Consider the following 19,663-nt stretch of genomic DNA (forward strand, 5'->3'; position numbering starts at 1 on the left):
TTTGAGCACATATCATTCAAAAAGTTAGAGATGCAAACTCCTACTATAGACATAAAAACTGACATGTTGGTTTGCAACGACCGCAAATTTACATAGGTAAAAACTTAGTTTACTGTTTGGGATGTATAGGAAGCTGAATTTCGAGTAGTTTTTAAAATAAACAAATTAATCAAATATCATGATCATTATCATCATGATCAACCATTCGCCGGCTCACTACAGAGTACGGGTTCCCTTTCAGAATGAGTAGGATTTTGGCCTACCACGCGGCGAAGTGTGGATTGGCAGACTTTATACCTTTGAGAACATTATGGAGAACTCTCGGGCATGCAAGTTTCCTCACGTTTTCCTTAATTGCTTAAAACATATAACTGCGTTTGAGGTGCGTGCCCGGGATCGAACCCCCAACCTCTCGAATAGGAGGTGGACCAAAGTGGTTTTCACCAACTAAGCTATCACCGCTTTTTATTATTCCACAAGTAGATACAACATAATGTAACTTCTCTCTATTGAAAGAATCACATATTACTAGTTTCATTTACCTTTGAACGGATAAAGATAAAACAACCCATACCGCGTAAAGTCACGCACTGAGGCTTGAAATACCCGTGACGCGTAAACACCAAACCGAAACCCCTGCGCCTGTCGAACCTGAGCAAAAATGTCTAAAGGGACCTCGCAGAGATCATTGGACGCGCGCCGCCGGGAACGTTTGATTCCTGAACTAGAAAATGAAATCCCATTATAGTCCTCTATACGAGGTGTGTCCCTTGGGCCGGTATCTGGCAATCAGTGTGACATTAATAAACGAACGTTCGTAATGGCGGTTTCACATAGACACATATTCGCGAACGTCTGCGAACAGGCGTGAATGTGGATAAAAATCGCGAAAGTTTCCGGGCCTATTGATCAAATCATGACCAACAATGCACGCTATCTTGTAGGGCAATATAAGACTACAACTACTGCACAGCATCTTTGCCGGCAAAGACAAGGTCTTTGATGTGGACTCACGCCACTGTCTCGGAGGTACAGACTGATCAAGTCCAACCAACCCATCCCAACGTTATCCTAAGCCGAGGTCCAAACCTCATAGGAGACGCGGGAAGCTCTGGTGTTGTCTAAGAGCCCAGGTAAAGCTTCGCCCTCACCACTCGCTTAAGAATATTGTATTGAATGTAATTCAATTTTAAATTAATTAAAATTGAATGTAAAAAAAAAAAAAAAAAACCTAATTCAATACTGTGGAAACACAATAATTCACAATAATAAAAATAGTCTCTACGTAAAAAAACCGAAACAGATAACTAAGTCATAGCGAATTACTGAAAGGCTATTTAAAAAATTATTTTGACTTTGAAGCTGGTTTTTATATCATACTAGCTTATGCTCTCGACTTCGTCCACATGGACAATACAAATTTCAAACCCCTCTTTTATCCCCTTAGGGGTTGAATTTTCAAAAATGCTTTCTTAGCGGATGTCTACGTCTAAACCGATCCGTCCAGAGTTTCAGCTGTGCGTTGATATATCAGTCAGTCAGTCAGTCAGATTTTCGTAATATACGAATATTTAGATTTTGCTTCGTTCAGCTCAGTTCACGGTGCGAGATTATGCCGTATAGATTTTGCGATACAATGTGAAGCTGCCATAACGTATATTTATGTCCACAGAGTTAAATATTCATGGAGCGGCTACCACAGAGGTGGGTTCGAGATTGGACTTATCAAAAAAAGATGGATCAGCTTTGAGCGTCATAAAACGATCATATCGGTTCTCTCACATGTGTAATAATTGCCGGCCACAGCCACTGATATGTAATACCTATTGAAGCTAAAAAATACCATTTCTTAAGCATTGTAGCTGCTAAGAGTCGTTAGGGCTATTTCTCCCCTAAATTTTCAGGCTTTGTCATTGGGGTAAGCAATAATCGTCTGGGTCACGTGATGCATTTACCAATTTTCGGAATATTGCATTAATACCGTCTCTTGAACCATTTTGCTTTTATATCAGGTCGGGAGGTGGCGGGGGAAAAAAAATTTATGACAGATTATGTTTATTCTTTTAGGTATGCTATGACAAACCAGTATTTCCTCTTTTACTAAATTCTCGTCCCAAGTGCTGAATACTAACTCGTGCTCGTTTTATCATTTAAACGATTCTTACTGAATTGTAACTTTGTAAGTTATCAGCTTGCAATACAAGTATTAACTAATAACCATGGTACCCAAGTCATTGGGGATATTTACCCTTGGATTTCCAGGCTCACTCATTGAACTAAGTAATAATCGCCTGATTTTGGGTCACCTGACCCACGGACTAATTTTTGGTATATGGCGTTAATACCATCTCTCAAACCCATTTGCTTTTAAATCACGTTGGGAGGTGGCGGCGGAAAAAAAAGATGTGTGACAGATTATGTTTATTCCTCGACGGATGAGGCTGTGAATGGTCACGTTTTATATGTACGAGGGATTGAAACGGCCATAAGTACGTGCCTGCGCACGAATACAAATAGAAATCGCCCACTTTTAGAATTCCGTGAAAAAAGATAAAACCTGAACACCGGTGTCTATCAAACATATTGTCTAACGATGTATCACGTCCTGTAATCACAGCCGTTTTTAACCCCCAACCCAAAAAGAGGGGTGTTATATGTTCGACGTGTGCATCTGTACCTATATCTGTCTGTGGCATCGTAGCTCCTAAACTAATGCACCGATTTTAATTTAGTTTTTTTTTGTTTGAAAGGTGGTTTGATCGAGAGTGTTATTAGCCAATGTTAGTGTGATTATCCAAGAAAATCAGTTCCACCGTTTGAAAGTTATTTACTTTTTAAAGAGTTTTGTGTCGGGGGTCAGCTCTTTCCTAGTTACTGTAACCTTCACTTGTCGGGGGTGTTATAAATTTTTAATTTACACTTGTAAAAAAATGAAGATCATCTGATTGATTAACTAATGGGCGGAAAAGGATCGCTTATAAGAAGTCTCAATCGATTTGTTATATTAAAACTTGCTGTTATTGTACAGATACAAAAAGTTACCGCTAAATAGACAAATAAGTATGTAGTCAAAATTAAAAAAAAATATCGGGCAAGTGCGAGTCAGACTCGCGCATAGGGCTCCATACTACAGTCGTATTTTTTCGACATTTTGCACGATAAATCAAAAACTTTATGAATAAAAATCTGTTTTGGAATGTACAGGTAAAAGCTTTTCATAATACGATACCCCCCTTGGTATATTAAACTTACTTCAAAAGTTGAAAATACTAATTATATTTGTTCATGAACACATTTTAATCTTTTGTTTTGTGATGTAACCTCAAATTCAGGGTTTCGGATTTGCTTTATGACACAGCATGTTGTTAGAACGAGAAAACTTTTTAAAAGCTCGTTCACACAGGCTGCGTAAGCGATGCGTAAGCGTAGACGTACCATTGAGTTGTAATGTATGGAACTGTATGAAACGTGGCACACCGCTTACGTGAAGCGTGGACGTATGCGTAACCCGGTGTGAGGGGTTTACACGCGTCACTACGCACGTGTCATGTGTACGCAATTGGTGTGAATCGGCCTTAATTTAACACCGAAAATAAGTTTGATTGTTACAATTTCTACTTTTGGTTTACAGTATGGAGACTTATTACTACGGAACACTGACTGTGCAAGAACTATTTGTACTTGACCGATTTTTTTGGCGTGATTCGCGCCAAGCAAGCTGGATTAAATTACGCGACGCCTAGACGTCGCTATGTACGAAATTAAATTGCTTTATGGAAGCGATTTCACTCTTGGGCTCATGAGTCGGCAGTTTTGGCTTGTAACCTTGTTATCACAGTTTTTGCTCGTTTTCTTTAATATATTCAACACGAAAACTTGAAATTTTTTAGGTATCTTTTTTCGCCTAAATAATTATTCTATACCTACTACATTTTATATATTGTAGATAACAAGTACGTACCACGATTAATTTGGGGTTTTTAACTACCGATATTTCGACTCAGTTACCTGAGCTGTGGCCACGACGGGACTGCAGTGCTGCGAGAGATGATATTCAAGCTATGACAACTGAAACTGGGCACGAGTCCCTATTTAGAAAATGGCTGGTTTGTAGCTTGAAGTCCAACCAGTATTTTCACCCTATAAAGTTTCATAATAATTTAGGTTAATTATTTTGGCGGGACTTAAATAATAACAAAGTAGCTTGTTATAACTCATTGTAAGAACTGTCAGAAGAGTTAATTTTTAACCCCCGACCCAAAAAGAGGGGTGTTATAAGTTTGACGTGTGTTTGTGTGTATCTGTGTATCTGTCTGTGGCATCGTAGCTCCTAAATTAATGAACCGATTTTAGTTTAGTTTTCTTTTTTTGTTTAAAGGTGGCTTGATCGAGAGTATTCTTAGCTATAATCCAAAAAAAATGGTTCAGCCGTTTGAAAGTTATCAGCTCTTTTCTAGTAACTCTAACCTTCACTTGTCGGGGGTGTTATAAATTTTTAATTTACACTTGTTAACGCAGTAATAAACACTTTATGACGTTAGTTTGCCAACATTCATGATATTACTTAGTAGGTATAGTTAGAATACACATACCTCGATACAACCCCTGCAATCACCGATGCTGAATAAACACTGTATCGTAGCACCATTAGGGTGCGTTTCCACTGAAGCGGATGCGAGCGGAGAGAGGAAAAGTGCAGCTCTAAAACGTTAGGAGTCTGTTAGTATCAGAACACCGTCTATACTTAACGACTACGCACTAGATGGGTTATTTCAAAACAAAATCGTTGGTACCAAAGCAAGCTTCGCTCTACTCTGTTCTATATTGTGCCAACCTGCAGCTGTATTCACTTCACACTTATTTTTATCCATTCAAAATTGACGTGGCGTGAACGCATGTATCATCTAAATACTTGTAAGTTGTGATTAAGTATGACGGTGCCACATAACTGTGTATAATTAATCATTCTCTTCTAAGCTAACGCTGATTTTCATTACAGATACTCGCACTATGAAGTATGGTTACTAAAATTTCGTCTACGCTCCGCTCGATATTGTTTTAATGGAAACGTTTCCTAACTAGCCCTATTGCGAGGTCAGTGGGTCAGTTAGTGACCATTATCTTGCCACTTTTTGTGGCGAGCTTGCCAGTAATTGACTGGACGATTATTGCCTTCCGTAACTTCAAACTTCTTATCTAAGTTGCGAGTGCAATGAAGGAGAAAACGTTGTTTAACTTAAACCTGTTTGAGACATGCAATCTCATTATTATAATTGTATTTATCAAATCCAGGACTATACCTTATTAACTACTAGCTGATACCCGCGACTTCGTTCCCGTGGATATGGGTTTTTAAAATTCCCGTGGGAACTCTTTGATTTTCCGGGATAAAAAGTAGCCTATGTGCTAATCCAGGGTATAATCTATCTCCATTCTCTATTTCAGCCCAATCCGTCCAGTAGTTTTTGCGTGAAAGAGTAACAAACATACACACACACACACACACACACACACACACACACACACACACACATACAAACTTTCTCCTTTAATATTAGTGTGAAGTGTGATCGATTCGAGGCTCACCTTACTTTGATTGTTACTTAATACGATTGTATTTGATTATTTGATACTGAATCAATTGATATGAAGAGCGGATTGGCAGACTTGACACACCTTTGAAAACATTATGGAGAACTCTCAAGCATTCAGGTTTCCTCAAATTTTCCTTCTCCGTTAGAGGTCCGGGATAGAACCCCCGATCTCTAATTAGGAGGCTGAAGTCTCAACCACTACGCTTACTTGGAAAACTATTATTTAATGCCAAATGAACGAAAATGTAATGATAATAATGTTATGCAAAATGAAATCCGTCACAAAACATTGATATTAATAACGGCGTAGGTACGTGTTGACAAAGCAGCTTGGTGACCGTAACGTTACATATTTCACAGAATTTATGACAATAATCTCGTCCGCCCGGGTTAGGTCAGGTTCACACAGAAATTGGACCAATTTATTATATCGCAGGTATTAAATTGACGTTGCATTTGGAATATTTCAACTGGCAAGCGCCATGTGGCGGCTAATCATCTAATTTGTATGTGTTTTGGAATAGAAAGCGGTGCAATTTGTACTGTTTAAAATGAAACACAATTAGAATAGTAGTTTATGAAATCGTTGTATTTATTCGAACTCATATTTTAAAATGCAATCATTAAAATCTTGGTAACATGGCGTCAAAGACAACAAGTGAAGGTTACAGTAATAACAAGAAAAGAGCTGATAACTTTCAAACGACTGAACCAATTCTCTTGGATTATGACAAAGAACAATCTCGATCAAGCCACCTTTCAAATAAAAAACTAAATTAAAATCGGCTCATTAGTTTAGGAGCTACGATGCCACAGACAGATACACAGATATGCAGATACACAGATACACAGCTACACACGTCAAACTTATAACACCCCTCTTTTTGGGCCGGGGGTTAAAAATGAGGCATCAAAATCCAGCAGTCCGTCGACATGCCTTTGTCGACCTGAACCTTTGTATATTAAACACTTCCAGTACACATATACACTCACATAATTCTGTGATGCGGGAGACTTTCAATGAATAGTTATCGTTAAACCTTCCAATATTAAGATACCCGATCGGTTAGAGTTCAGGTATCAATTTCAGAGTTTGATTTCAAGACGAATAAAATGCTTCAGTACGCCGCCTGCAGCCAAAAGTTTTTGAGCACATTCGAAGCAACCATTATCTCGACGTTCCAAATAATATTGTTTAACAGGGTTCTCTCCGTCACTTACTCCATACAATCTTAGTTCCAATTTCATTTGAATATTAAGCAACCAAAGTCCTTGAAATTTTGCAGACATATTCTAGAAACTAATATCTGTGCCTGTGGTGTTTTAGATTTTTCTAAAAATATGTAGTTTTAAAATTACAGGGGCTCAAAGATTTGTATGTGATTTTTTTAAGACCGCGTAACTTTGAAACCGAATATTTTAACAGAAATCTGGAAAACCATATGCATAGATATTAGTTTATAGAATATGTCTGCAAAATTTCATGGACTTTGGTTGCTTAATATTCAAATGAAATTGGAACTACGTTTGTATGGAGCGAGTGACGGAGAGACCCCTCTTAATGTAAATTGATGGTTCACGAGTTAGTTGATACTAATAAATCATTCGACAGTTGAATAACGGACGACGTGAGTTTAACGGCTTTTGGAACTGGAATTTTATTCGAAATCGTTAAAAATGCGGTGGACGCGAAACGAACATGAAACAGGCGTCGGACTCTGTAAACTAAGCTTCATAATAATAATTCTTCGGGCGCAGTGATTTTAATTAAAATATGATAAATCAATTTCACTTTCCCGTAACTCTTGATCATGTTTTGCTTAATAATGATAAGTTAACCAACATGAATAACAGTAATTTATCAAACTCAATGCTCAATGATGATATATTATTATAGGGATGCAATAACGCTATTGATATTAAGTATTTCAATAAATTATTATTAATTCATAGAACCTGACTAACCGTTCATCATGAGATTAGAAATGCAAAAAAAAGCATATTTAATATGTTTGGTCTGAGCATAGATATTGAATTCAAAGATGGTCTCGAACAGAATCTAGGGGCAGAACCTAAGTTGCAGGCATCATTTAGTACTTTCAGTTTAGGTATAATTTTCACTCAGGGAACGATGTTGCTGACGTTTTTTAACCCCCGACCCAAAAAGAGGGGTGTTATAAGTTTGACGTGTGTATCTGTGTATCTGTCTGTGGCATCGTAGCTCCTAAACTAATGAATCGATTTTAATTTAGTTTTTTTTTATTTGAAAGGTGGCTTGATCGAGAGTGTTCTTAGCTATAATCCGAGAAAATCGGTCCAGCCGTTTGAAAGTTACCAGCTCTTTTCTAGTTACTGTAACTTTCACTTGTCGGGTGTGTTATAAATTTTTAATTGAGACTTCTGTAAGGAAAAGCTTCAAAAAATCAGATAAAAAATATTGATTCTAAAATAAAATTAATCCAGATAGGTTATCAAACTTGTTCGAAGCTCAATACTAGTAGAGCAAGGTTATACCGAAAACTAATTTAGATTTAAAAGTTTAGACTCAGAGCACGTACAGATTTTATCGACTGTAATGATGCTTTGTAGGTGTTTCATTTAATTTGCAGAGTACAAGTAAATTAAATAGATTTTTTGTTGAATAGCTTATCAATATACTTATTCATACTTTTAATATTTGCTCCATTCAGCATATAGAGCTGCTACACTTACTTGTTTTACAGCTATACAAATATTTGAAAATTACGGAAAGTATTTACCTTACCTTATTAATAAAAGCGCATCGCTTACAGCGGGCAAATCGTAAATAATAATGAAGGTACTTAATTTGCAGTATTGATTTAAAGATTTTTTTTTAATTTATAGACTAGAACGTGGCTGCAATTAGACCTGCTAGCAAGTTATGATGCAGCCTATTTTTAAACAGAATACATATTACCACCATGCATATAATATACGAGTAAAAAGTCATTAACGAAAACTAATTATGTGGAAAAAAAGGAATTAAAGGATAAAGTGGCTCAATAGATGCAAGTCACGATTTTTAATCTAATTCTGGAAATCTTACAGAAAAAAATTACAATTTTTCACCAAAATTAGTTAAAGCCATGAGAGCTAGAGCGATCTAATTGTTTTTTTTAAAGTGGTCTTATATTACATATTAAAATAGCTGGAAACCAACTGTTAACGCTATGCTTTAGAACCGCATTGGCCTAAAATTAATTTACCATGCCAAGCAATTTTAACAGATAAAATTTCTTTAAAAATTCAGCTAGGCCATTCTGGCTCTCACAGCTTCAATTAAAAAAATCAATACAGATACGATGACGTGGACTCCCGCTGAGGATCTGTAAAACACAAAAACAGTTTAGTTCATACACAACTTACGTGTTAGATATCGTATAAAAATATTCGCAGAGTCGTTCACCGGGGGTATCCCGATCAGGGGCTCTTCTGTCACTGTGACCTCTAGGGGCGGCAGTGTCTCCAGTGACTCTTCGGTCCCTACGTCTGTCCCAGAATGATAAAACTTTTGTATTTTTTATGCGGTTGTCGTATTTTTTGTCCTAACTACTAAATGTTAAACTTAAGTTCTACTTAGTACTAGATGTATTATAGTATTAAAACAGGTCGGAATATGACACATATCACACTAAAATTCTACGCTTTGCAGCCCATTATATAACTGTGACAACGCTTTCTTGTCAACAAAGCGAGAAAGGGTTGTCTTTGCAAAAGTCGTGAAATAACTCCCACTGATTGTGCTCGGATTGTCGGTATACGCATGTGACAAAGCTCTTATATTGTAGAGAATTGATTGTGTTACATAAAATGTTAATACTTTAGACTGGACATTAAATTAATTTAAATTGATTGTTAAATTAACATTGGTAGAATCAAACTAAACTGATTAAGAGATCAAAGTAGAATCAAAGGTTTTGCACATTTTTTGCGGATCAGACTTTGATTTTAAAACTTGTCAATTTAGTTTGAATAATATCTATATCCTATATGTAATAAAGGGTGGATTCATGATATAACATGCGTGGGTCAGGACGTGGCCATAAATTACATACTTTTGTACCATGATGGGTCACGGGCACCGTCCATGATTATACCCGGTCCAGTTTAACGTAAATCCACCCTTAAATTTATTGAATACTCAAACAAAAGGCATATTCAATAGATTACACGTAATATTATAAATATGCGCAGGTATAAAATAATAATTTTCAATTTCGATACCCGTGTATTGAAATCTACGAGTATAATATAATACAAGGAAAAGCATAATATATACTTATATGTACATATTGTGTGAATTATATATCATGAATAATGTATTTATGATCCATACAACACATAATAATATAAGCACCATAAATCAGTTCATTGTTACAGCCGAGAAAAACCCAGTTTTCGAAACGGTATGCAATAAATAAACATCCAAGCATCGATTATTGAAAGATTTATATCTGAGCGCCTCTGAAGAGGGCTACATCATTATTCATACACTTTATACACCCACTCCTATTGTATGGGTGAGAATGCTGGGAAAAGTTTCCTACGAGGTATTTAAATATACCTATACTATAATATAGTAATATATATAACTTATAGATCTTGGTACTTATAGGTACTGGTAGATGCTTTTGACGATTCAAAAGAACTTGTAAAAGTCTAATTGCATAAAAATATTTTGAATTTTGAATTTTTTTTGAATTTTATTTATACTACTATATATAATATAGTAGTATATATAAGTATTAATTATACTGGAGATAGTCTCGTTGCTGGCGCTTGAAAAATTAGTTTATCCACCTTTTAAATAGCTCCATATACAATGTGCCAAGTCATTAAGTGCACAAACGAAAGAACATGAAACTAGGCCATTTTACTTAAAGAAATACATTAAAAATCACAAAAAATAGTGTTTGGTTTTTATAGGGTACTAGCCGATGCCCGCGACTTCGCCCGCGTGGATTTAGGTTTTTAGAAATCCCGTGGGAACTCTTTGATTATCCGGGATAAAAAGTAGCCTATGTGCTAATCCAGGATATTATCTATCTCCATTCCGAATTTCAGCCTAATCTGCCCAGTAGTTTTTGCGTGAAGGAGTAACAAACATACATACACACACACCCACACATACAAACTTTCGCCTTTATAATATGAGTGTGATTACATTACATACCCATATATCCAAAATTAAAAAAAAAAATATATCTAAAAATTCCAGTATTTTTTTAATTAAAGTGATTTTTCGAACAATCAACGCACGGCTACGTCTATAGGGCGAAAAAGATACACAGGACGAAAGAAGAAGATGAAGACATCTTACAAATTCTTAGACGGCTACAAAACTAACATAAGGTGGAGAACTGAGTGCGTTTGGAACCCTTGTAACTTTACTTTTAAGTTTACCTAATTAACTATCACGTCTACATCATCTTACGAATCAAAAATTTAGCCTCGATAGGTCAAGGGTTGAGGAGCACTGAATTCCGAAAGGACAGCGGTTCAAACCCCACCCGTTGCACTATTGTCGTACCCACTCCTGGAACAAGCTTTACGCTTAATTAGAACGGAAAGGGAGTAGAAGTCATGATAAGCATGGCTAATATTCTTAACAAGTGTATAACACACCCGACAAGTGAAGGTTACAGTAATAACTAGAAAAGAGCTGATAACTTTCAAACGGCTGAACCGATTTTCTTGGATTATAGCTAAGAACACTCTCGATCAAGCCACCTTTCAAACAAAAAAAACTAAATTAAAATCGGTTCATTAGTTTAGGAGCTACGATGCCACAGACAGATACACAGATACACACGTCAAACTTATAACACCCCTCTTTTTTGGTCGGGGGTTAAAAAAAAATGGACACTAAAAAAGTGTGTAGTAAACAAGTGTATTTTTAACCCCCGACCCAAAAAGAGGGGTGTTATAAGTTTGACGTGTGTATCTGTGTATCTGTGTATCTGTGTGTCTGTGTATCTGTGTATCTGTGTATCTGTGTATCTGTCTGTGGCATCGTAGCGCCTAAACGAATGAACCGATTTTAATTTAGTTTTTTTTGTTTGAAAGGTGGCTTGATCGAGAGTGTTCTTAGCTATAATCCAAAAAAATTGGTTCAGCCGTTTAAGAGTTATCAGCTCTTTTCTAGTTTTCTTGTTGAAAAGAAGGTTAGATAACCGTCAGGTTCTTAATATTATGTCAATTGACAAATGTCAAGCTGTCAAGATGGACGTTGCCTAAATACATAATTATTTATTTGAAAATGATGTTTTGGAAAACTCAAATACTTTGGATCGTCGGGGGTGTTATAAATTTTTAATTTACACTTGTGAATAAATTATCACACTTCGACTTGACTTTGGCACAAGTAGGCGACAGGACAAAAAGTTGTGAAATAGCAAGTCTCTGGTCTGACCGAGCATTAAGTTAGCGAAGAATTTCAACGAATTTCCTAGTTTTTAGCTCTCATTTGCATTCAAATGCCGGGTGCTTGGGTGTTAAGCATTTTGTGCAATCATGTTTTGGTTGCCAACGATATGAAATTGCATGTAATGAGGCGGAACGGAGGCAAAAATATTTGCGCTTTATTTTAAGGAAACACTTTTGAATGAATAGAGCTTTAGCGGGATCTTCTATTTTTGGGAGCGTTCCGGTTTTGTCTCGTTGTTTAAATGGAATGGAAAATATATTAACTACACCTTCTTTATATACCTAGTTTCTCTGTGTATTGAAACACTGTTGTTATAGCTTATGCTTTGCTTATATTACTTATATTTGCTTGATAATAGCGATAATATCCTCTTGTTTTATAAGTAAGAAATTCGTCAAGCATAAGCCTATATCACTACCAATATTATAAAGGCAAAAGTGTGTTTGTTTGTTGGTTTGTCCTTCAATCACGTCATAACGGAGGAACAGATCGACGTGATTATGCATTGGTGCGATGAAAGACCTGGAGAGTGACATAAGTTACTTTTTATCCCGGAGATCAAAGAGTTCCCACGATTTTTGAAAACCTAAATCCACGCGAACTAAGTCGCGGGCATCAGGTAGTCAAACAATTTTTTTTTTTTAATGCTACACGGAGGCAGTCACATAGCATAACGTCCATTATATCAGGAAACCATGGGTTAACGGGAGTGTAATCTTGGAAAACCTTTTATATTACCCACACCATTCATTAGCAGTCACCACGGAAGTGTTTAGAACGTGAAATATTGCCTTTTCTGAGTTATGATTATGACTACTTACTTATCTAGGCTTTCCCTTTATGTATAATGGGACAAATGGACTTACTTTCACAAAGCGAGACTGTTAATGGTCCCTGAAAATTGTGTTGTGTATTAAAGAATAGGAGTCATTTTTAACCCCCGACCCAAAAAGAGGGGTGTTATAAGTTTGACGTGTGTATCTGTGTATCGGTGTATCTGTCTGTGGCATCGTAGCTCCTAAACTAGTGAACCGATTTTAATTTAGTCTTTTTTTGTTTGAAAGGTGGCTTGATCGAGAGTGTTCTTAGCTATAATTCAAGAAAATCGGTTAAGCCGTTTGAAAATTATCAGCTCTTTTCTAGTTACTGTAACCTTCACTTGTCGGGGGTGTTATACATTTTTAATTTACACTTTTAGCTTTTGCTTTTAATTCTATTTATATTAGTAGACACTGTTAGTATTTCTTTGAAGTCAGCTAAAATAATGTATCATACGGTCGTTTTAAGCAACAAAATTGATTATTGCTTAATGATTTAACGATGAAGGAAAACATCGCGATGATACCCTACATTCCTGAGAGTTCTCCGTAATTTTCTCAAAGGTATGTGAACTCTGCCAATCTACACTTGCCAGGCCAGTGTGAACTATTGGTTAATCTTTCTCATTCTGAGAGGAGACCTGTAGACATCAGTAGTGGATCGCTGATGGATCGATAATGACGATGTTGTTTTCTGTTTTAACCCCCGATCAAAAAAGAGGGGTGTTATAAGTTTGACGTGTGTATCTGTGTATCTGTCTGTGGCATCGTAGCTCTGAAATTAATGAACCGATTTTAATTGTTTTTTGTTTGTTTGAAAGGTGGCTTGATCGAGTGTTCTTAGCTATAATTCAAGAAAATCGGCTCAGCCGTTTGAAAGTTATCAGCTCGTTTCTAGTTACTGTAACCTTCACTTATCGGGGGTGTTATACATTTTTAATTTACACTTATTGTATCGTGTACACATCATGAAAAAATGTAGCTATGTAACCTCCAAAATCTAAAACTGTACTGCGTTCATTTTAAAAGCATTTTGTCGCTTTGTCGATATACACTGACATGCTAAGAGGAGGTTCACGGTCTTACACGAGAGTGGTATGTGTAAAAATAAACAAAGCCAACAATGGACAGCAAACAATGCGGGTTTCTCAGAGGACAACCGTTGAAAAAGCTAGGAAAAGCGGAAAGCCGTCACTTGGAGCGGCGTTGACGAGGCAAACAATAAAACCGTTGTGTAAATTGACAGGAAAAACCAAAAAGAAAAAAAACCATTGTTTTCATTTCCATTTTTTTTAATTGAATTATTTTAGTACTTAGTACGCATTATAAAAAAATTGTCTAGTTATGTAATCTCCAATAAAAAGTGTTTTGTCGCTATGTTGATATACAGTGACTTGCTAAGAGGAGGTTCACGGTCTTACGCGAGAGTGGTATGTGTAAAAATAAACAAGGTTGAACAATGGACAGCAAACAATGCGGGTTTCTCAGAGGACAACCGTTGAAAAAGCTAGGAAAAGCGGAAAGCCGTCACTTCGAGCGGCGTTGACGAGACAAAGAATAAAACCGTTGTGTAAATTGTCAGGAAAGCCAAAAAGAATAAAAACCATTGTCTTCGTTTTAATTTTTTTTATTGAATTATTTTAGTAGGCATAATGAAAAAATTGTCTAGTTATGTAATGTAATCTCCAATAAAAAGTGTTTTGTCGCTATGTGGATATACAGTGACTTGCTAATAGGTTTGCGGTCCTACGCGAGAGTAGTATGTGTAAAAATAAACAAGGTTGAACAATGGACAGCAAACAATGCGGGTTTCTCAGAGGACGACCGTTGAAAAAGCTAGGAAAAGCGGAAAGCCGTCACTTCGAGCGGCGTTGACGAGACAAAGAATAAAACCGTTGTGTAAATTGTCAGGAAAGCCAAAAAGAATAAAAACCATTGTCTTCGTTTTAATTTTTTTTATTGAATTATTTTAGTAGGCATAATGAAAAAATTGTCTAGTTATGTAACCTCCAATAAAAAGTGTTTTGTCGCTGTGTGGATATACAGTGACTTGCTAATAGGTTTGCGGTCCTACGCGAGAGTACTATGTGTAAAAATAAACAAGGTTGAACAATGGACAGCAAACAATGCGGGTTTCTCAGAGGACAACCGTTGAAAAAGCTAGGAAAAGCGGAAAGCCGTCACTTCGAGCGGCGTTGACGAGACAAAGAATAAAACCGTTGTGTAAATTGTCAGGAGAGCCAAAAGGAATAAAAACCATTGTCTTCGTTTTAATTTTTTTTATTGAATTATTTTAGTAGGCATAATGAAAAAATTGTCTAGTTATGTAACCTCCAATAAAAAGTGTTTTGTCGCTATGTGGATATACAGTGACTTGCTAATAGGTTTGCGGTCCTACGCGAGAGTACTATGTGTAAAAATAAACAAGGTTGAACAATGGACAGCAAACAATGCGGGTTTCTCAGAGGACAACCGTTGAAAAAGCTAGGAAAAGCGGAAAGCCGTCACTTCGAGCGGCGTTGACGAGACAAAGAATAAAACCGTTGTGTAAATTGTCAGGAAAGCCAAAAAGAATAAAAACCATTGTCTTCGTTTTAATTTTTTTTATTGAATTATTTTAGTAGGCATAATGAAAAAATTGTCTAGTTATGTAACCTCCAATAAAAAGTGTTTTGTCGCTATGTGGATATACAGTGACTTGCTAATAGGTTTGCGGTCCTACGCGAGAGTACTATGTGTAAAAATAAACAAGGTTGAACAATGGACAGCAAACAATGCGGGTTTCTCAGAGGACAACCGTTGAAAAAGCTAGGAAAAGCGGAAAGCCGTCACTTCGAGCGGCGTTGACGAGACAAAGAATAAAACCGTTGTGTAAATTGTCAGGAGAGCCAAAAGGAATAAAAACCATTGTCTTCGTTTTAATTTTTTTTATTGAATTATTTTAGTAGGCATAATGAAAAAATTGTCTAGTTATGTAATGTAATCTCCAATAAAAAGTGTTTTGTCGCTGTGTGGATATACAGTGACTTGCTAATAGGTTTGCGGTCCTACGCGAGAGTACTATGTGTAAAAATAAACAAGGTTGAACAATGGACAGCAAACAATGCAGGTTTCTCAGAGGACAGCCGTTGAAAAAGCTAGGAAAAGCGGAAAGCCGTCACTTCGAGCGGCGTTGACGAGACAAAGAATAAAACCGTTGTGTAAATTGTCAGGAAAGCCAAAAAGAATAAAAACCATTGTCTTCGTTTTAATTTTTTTTATTGAATTATTTTAGTAGGCATAATGAAAAAATTGTCTAGTTATGTAACCTCCAATAAAAAGTGTTTTGTCGCTGTGTGGATATACAGTGACTTGCTAATAGGTTTGCGGTCCTACGCGAGAGTACTATGTGTAAAAATAAACAAGGTTGAACAATGGACAGCAAACAATGCGGGTTTCTCAGAGGACAACCGTTGAAAAAGCTAGGAAAAGCGGAAAGCCGTCACTTCGAGCGGCGTTGACGAGACAAAGAATAAAACCGTTGTGTAAATTGTCAGGAGAGCCAAAAGGAATAAAAACCATTGTCTTCGTTTTAATTTTTTTATTGAATTATTTTAGTAGGCATAATGAAAAAATTGTCTAGTTATGTAACCTCCAATAAAAAGTGTTTTGTCGCTGTGTGGATATACAGTGACTTGCTAATAGGTTTGCGGTCCTACGCGAGAGTACTATGTGTAAAAATAAACAAGGTTGAACAATGGACAGCAAACAATGCGGGTTTCTCAGAGGACAACCGTTGAAAAAGCTAGGAAAAGCGGAAAGCCGTCACTTCGAGCGGCGTTGACGAGACAAAGAATAAAACCGTTGTGTAAATTGTCAGGAGAGCCAAAAGGAATAAAAACCATTGTCTTCGTTTTAATTTTTTTTATTGAATTATTTTAGTAGGCATAATGAAAAAATTGTCTAGTTATGTAATCTCCAATAAAAAGTGTTTTGTCGCTATGTGGATATACAGTGACTTGCTAATAGGTTTGCGGTCCTACGCGAGAGTACTATGTGTAAAAATAAACAAGGTTGAACAATGGACAGCAAACAATGCGGGTTTCTCAGAGGACGACCGTTGAAAAAGCTAGGAAAAGCGGAAAGCCGTCACTGGGAGCGGCGTTGACGAGGCAAACAATAAAACTGTTGTGTAAATTGTCAGGAAAGCACGTAACATCATTAAGTGCCGGTTCGAGGCTTGTTTTTCTTTAACTGTGAAATTATGTAATATACATTTTTGAGAGCTCACCCACCATTTTTGCTCTTTGTGTGCCATTTCCTTTTTTCCATATGCAAACTGTGGAATCAACTCCCTTCTGCGGTGTTTCCATTAGATCACAACGTGGGGTTATTCAAGGGGCGGACCAACAAACTCCTGAAAGGCCGGCAACGCATTGGCTGTTCCTCTGGCACTGCAAATGTTCATGGGCGGCGGTAATCACTTATCATCAGGTGAAAATCGTCAGGTTAAAATTATTTTACAGGAGTTTTGAACGAACGAGGGCTACATTGATCTTTATTTTAGCGTTTAAACTATAGCGAGTGATACCCATTTGATCGTGACAATGGATGGATGCTGGCTTCAGCGTAGAACTGCTTTATCGCAAGATAAAGCCATCATCCTTGGGACAGAACACCACGCATGCCTGGACTACGGTAACAGTGCCAGCGATGAAGATTGACAGAGAACGTAAAGAGATGATCTGGAACATAGGTCCGTTTCAAGGAACTCTTGAATTTTCCGGGATAAAAGTATTTCTATGTCCACCTCCAAGATGTTAACTATCTGTGTGTCTTTAGTATGAGTCATTTCGACGGTTGAGCTGTGAAAAGGTGATAGACAAACAGACTGACACATTTTGGCATCTATGATAAGAGTAGGTAGGAGCATATAGATTTGCTCCGCAACCTTAGATAATTACATACAAACCTAGACGCATATTTTTAGTAGAGCTTATACGTAAAGGCTGGTATATTCCTTCAAAGCAATACTAAAAGAGTTCTTTTAGGCAATTTCCCACACGAGAAAATGGCACATAAATCTAAAACATGGTAGGGAACTAATAGAGTCTTCCGGCGCCCGCCATTAAAGACGAGCTACGGCCGTCATCCGAGTCAATTTCCGGGATACTACGGCCTATAAAGGGTTATATTTTTATGAAAACCATTCCATGGATACCCATTTCATTGTTTGGGTGTACAGTCCATAAATAAGACAAAGAGACATAACCTCGAATGTTGTACTCTATCTACGGAGGGATTAATATAGGGCTCTCTCTGTTATGTAATCCCGTACAAATGACAAAGACCAAGCAAATCGCAAACGAGTCTGTATTCGTCTATTACAGGTGTTTATTTTAGTAACACTGACATTCAAAGTGACTACAAAGAGGGAACGTCAGCCGCGCTGCGGTCACCTCCCACGATATTTAATGGCGCCATGCACAACTCCGCGACTACAAATAGTCGCGTATAAAGTGTACACGTAATATGTGTGGCTATGGTGTGTGGCCGTAGCTTTATGATTTTGACTTAAGGAATAGTTTCTAATATAATAAAAAAGGTCACCGTATTTTACCGATTGTAGGTCAACGGGTAGTGCCCTATAGGTTTTCTTGACGGACACGATAGACGGACAGACGGATAAACAGACAGACGGACAGACAGAAAACAAAGTGATCCTATAAGGTTTCCTTTTTCCCTTTTGAGGTATGGAAGCTTAAAAATTTGCATCGAATATGTTTCCACTCATTTCGTTTCTGTGTTCTTCAAAGCTTTGAGGATGTTTAATGAGACTGAATAATAATGAATATGCCTTTTAATGAGTCGTAACATAAAATACCATTAACATAAATAATAAATATTTATAAATACACATTCTTATAAGCTAATTTTACATAAATCTATATTTTTGGAACGAACTGACGAACTTTACGCACTGGAAAACACTGAACATATTCACTAAAAACGTAAATAATTGCGGAAATCTTCTTAAGTGGGCTGTACACTAGCGGCGCGAACGGCCCCAAAAGCCCGCGACAACTGCGAATCACGAGTGTAGATGTTGTTCACGCCTTCGCGTTCGCGCTTCGCGCCTTTCCCCGATTAGTGTCGGTTTTTGGAAGCGCTAAAGGGTTTCGTCCATAGTCACGAACAAGACTGTGAAGATTTGCGAGTGTGGAAGGGACATAGATCACGCGTGGATCGCGACATACATTCACGGCGTGAAATAACGGCGCGACTTCACGTGCGAGTGTAGAGCCGGCTTTAGAGAAAGGTTAAAGCCCACTCTTCACTCACCTACGAATCGTGGCACAAAAGCCAAAACGCGGGCACGAAACGGCAGTGTTGGACTAGGAGCCAGCGCGTCGCAGACCTTCGTTATATTATAAAAGCTGAATGTGTCTGCGTATTGTCCTCAGCACCGGGAGGAACGATCAGCGACTATGAAGTTTGGATCATGGTGACTTTGGGAGATACCAGGTAATAAAAGTGTAAAAAATCTTACGTCGTATAAAGTTAATTTTCTAAATAATTTCTTCGAAATAGTATTAGAAATTACGTCATGCATTGCCAGACTAATCGTGGCTTTATGACGTCCGTAAGTAATCTGATCTTATGATTTTATTTATTGAACAAACCAAATATGGTATGTAGGAAATATTTTAATCTCAAAGTTTCATGCTAGTTCATTAAAATCGGTTCATTCGTTTAGGCGCTACGATGCCACAGACAGATACACAGATACACAGATACACAGACACACAGATACACAGATACAC

The 19,663-nt window shown here is 37.2% G+C and overlaps 1 protein-coding gene across 6 annotated transcripts in view; it reads right to left on the reverse strand.

The window, feature by feature from the left end:
- The window catches only part of LOC123868383 (tyrosine-protein phosphatase Lar), a 586,441-nt gene that overhangs the window by 145,260 nt on the left and 421,518 nt on the right, over positions 1-19,663 (reverse strand). For 5 of the 6 annotated variants that reach the window (XM_045910879.1, XM_045910878.1, XM_045910882.1 and 2 more), the window contains exon 4: positions 8,982-9,104. The exons of the other annotated variant lie outside the window; for it this stretch is intronic. In XM_045910879.1, the coding sequence (XP_045766835.1) occupies positions 8,982-9,104 (123 nt within the window). The remainder of the gene's footprint in view (positions 1-8,981; positions 9,105-19,663) is intronic. 6 annotated transcript variants of the gene reach the window in all.

The sequence above is a fragment of the Maniola jurtina genome, chromosome 9 (genome assembly GCF_905333055.1).
Source record: "Maniola jurtina chromosome 9, ilManJurt1.1, whole genome shotgun sequence".
Lineage (NCBI taxonomy): Eukaryota > Metazoa > Arthropoda > Insecta > Lepidoptera > Nymphalidae > Maniola > Maniola jurtina.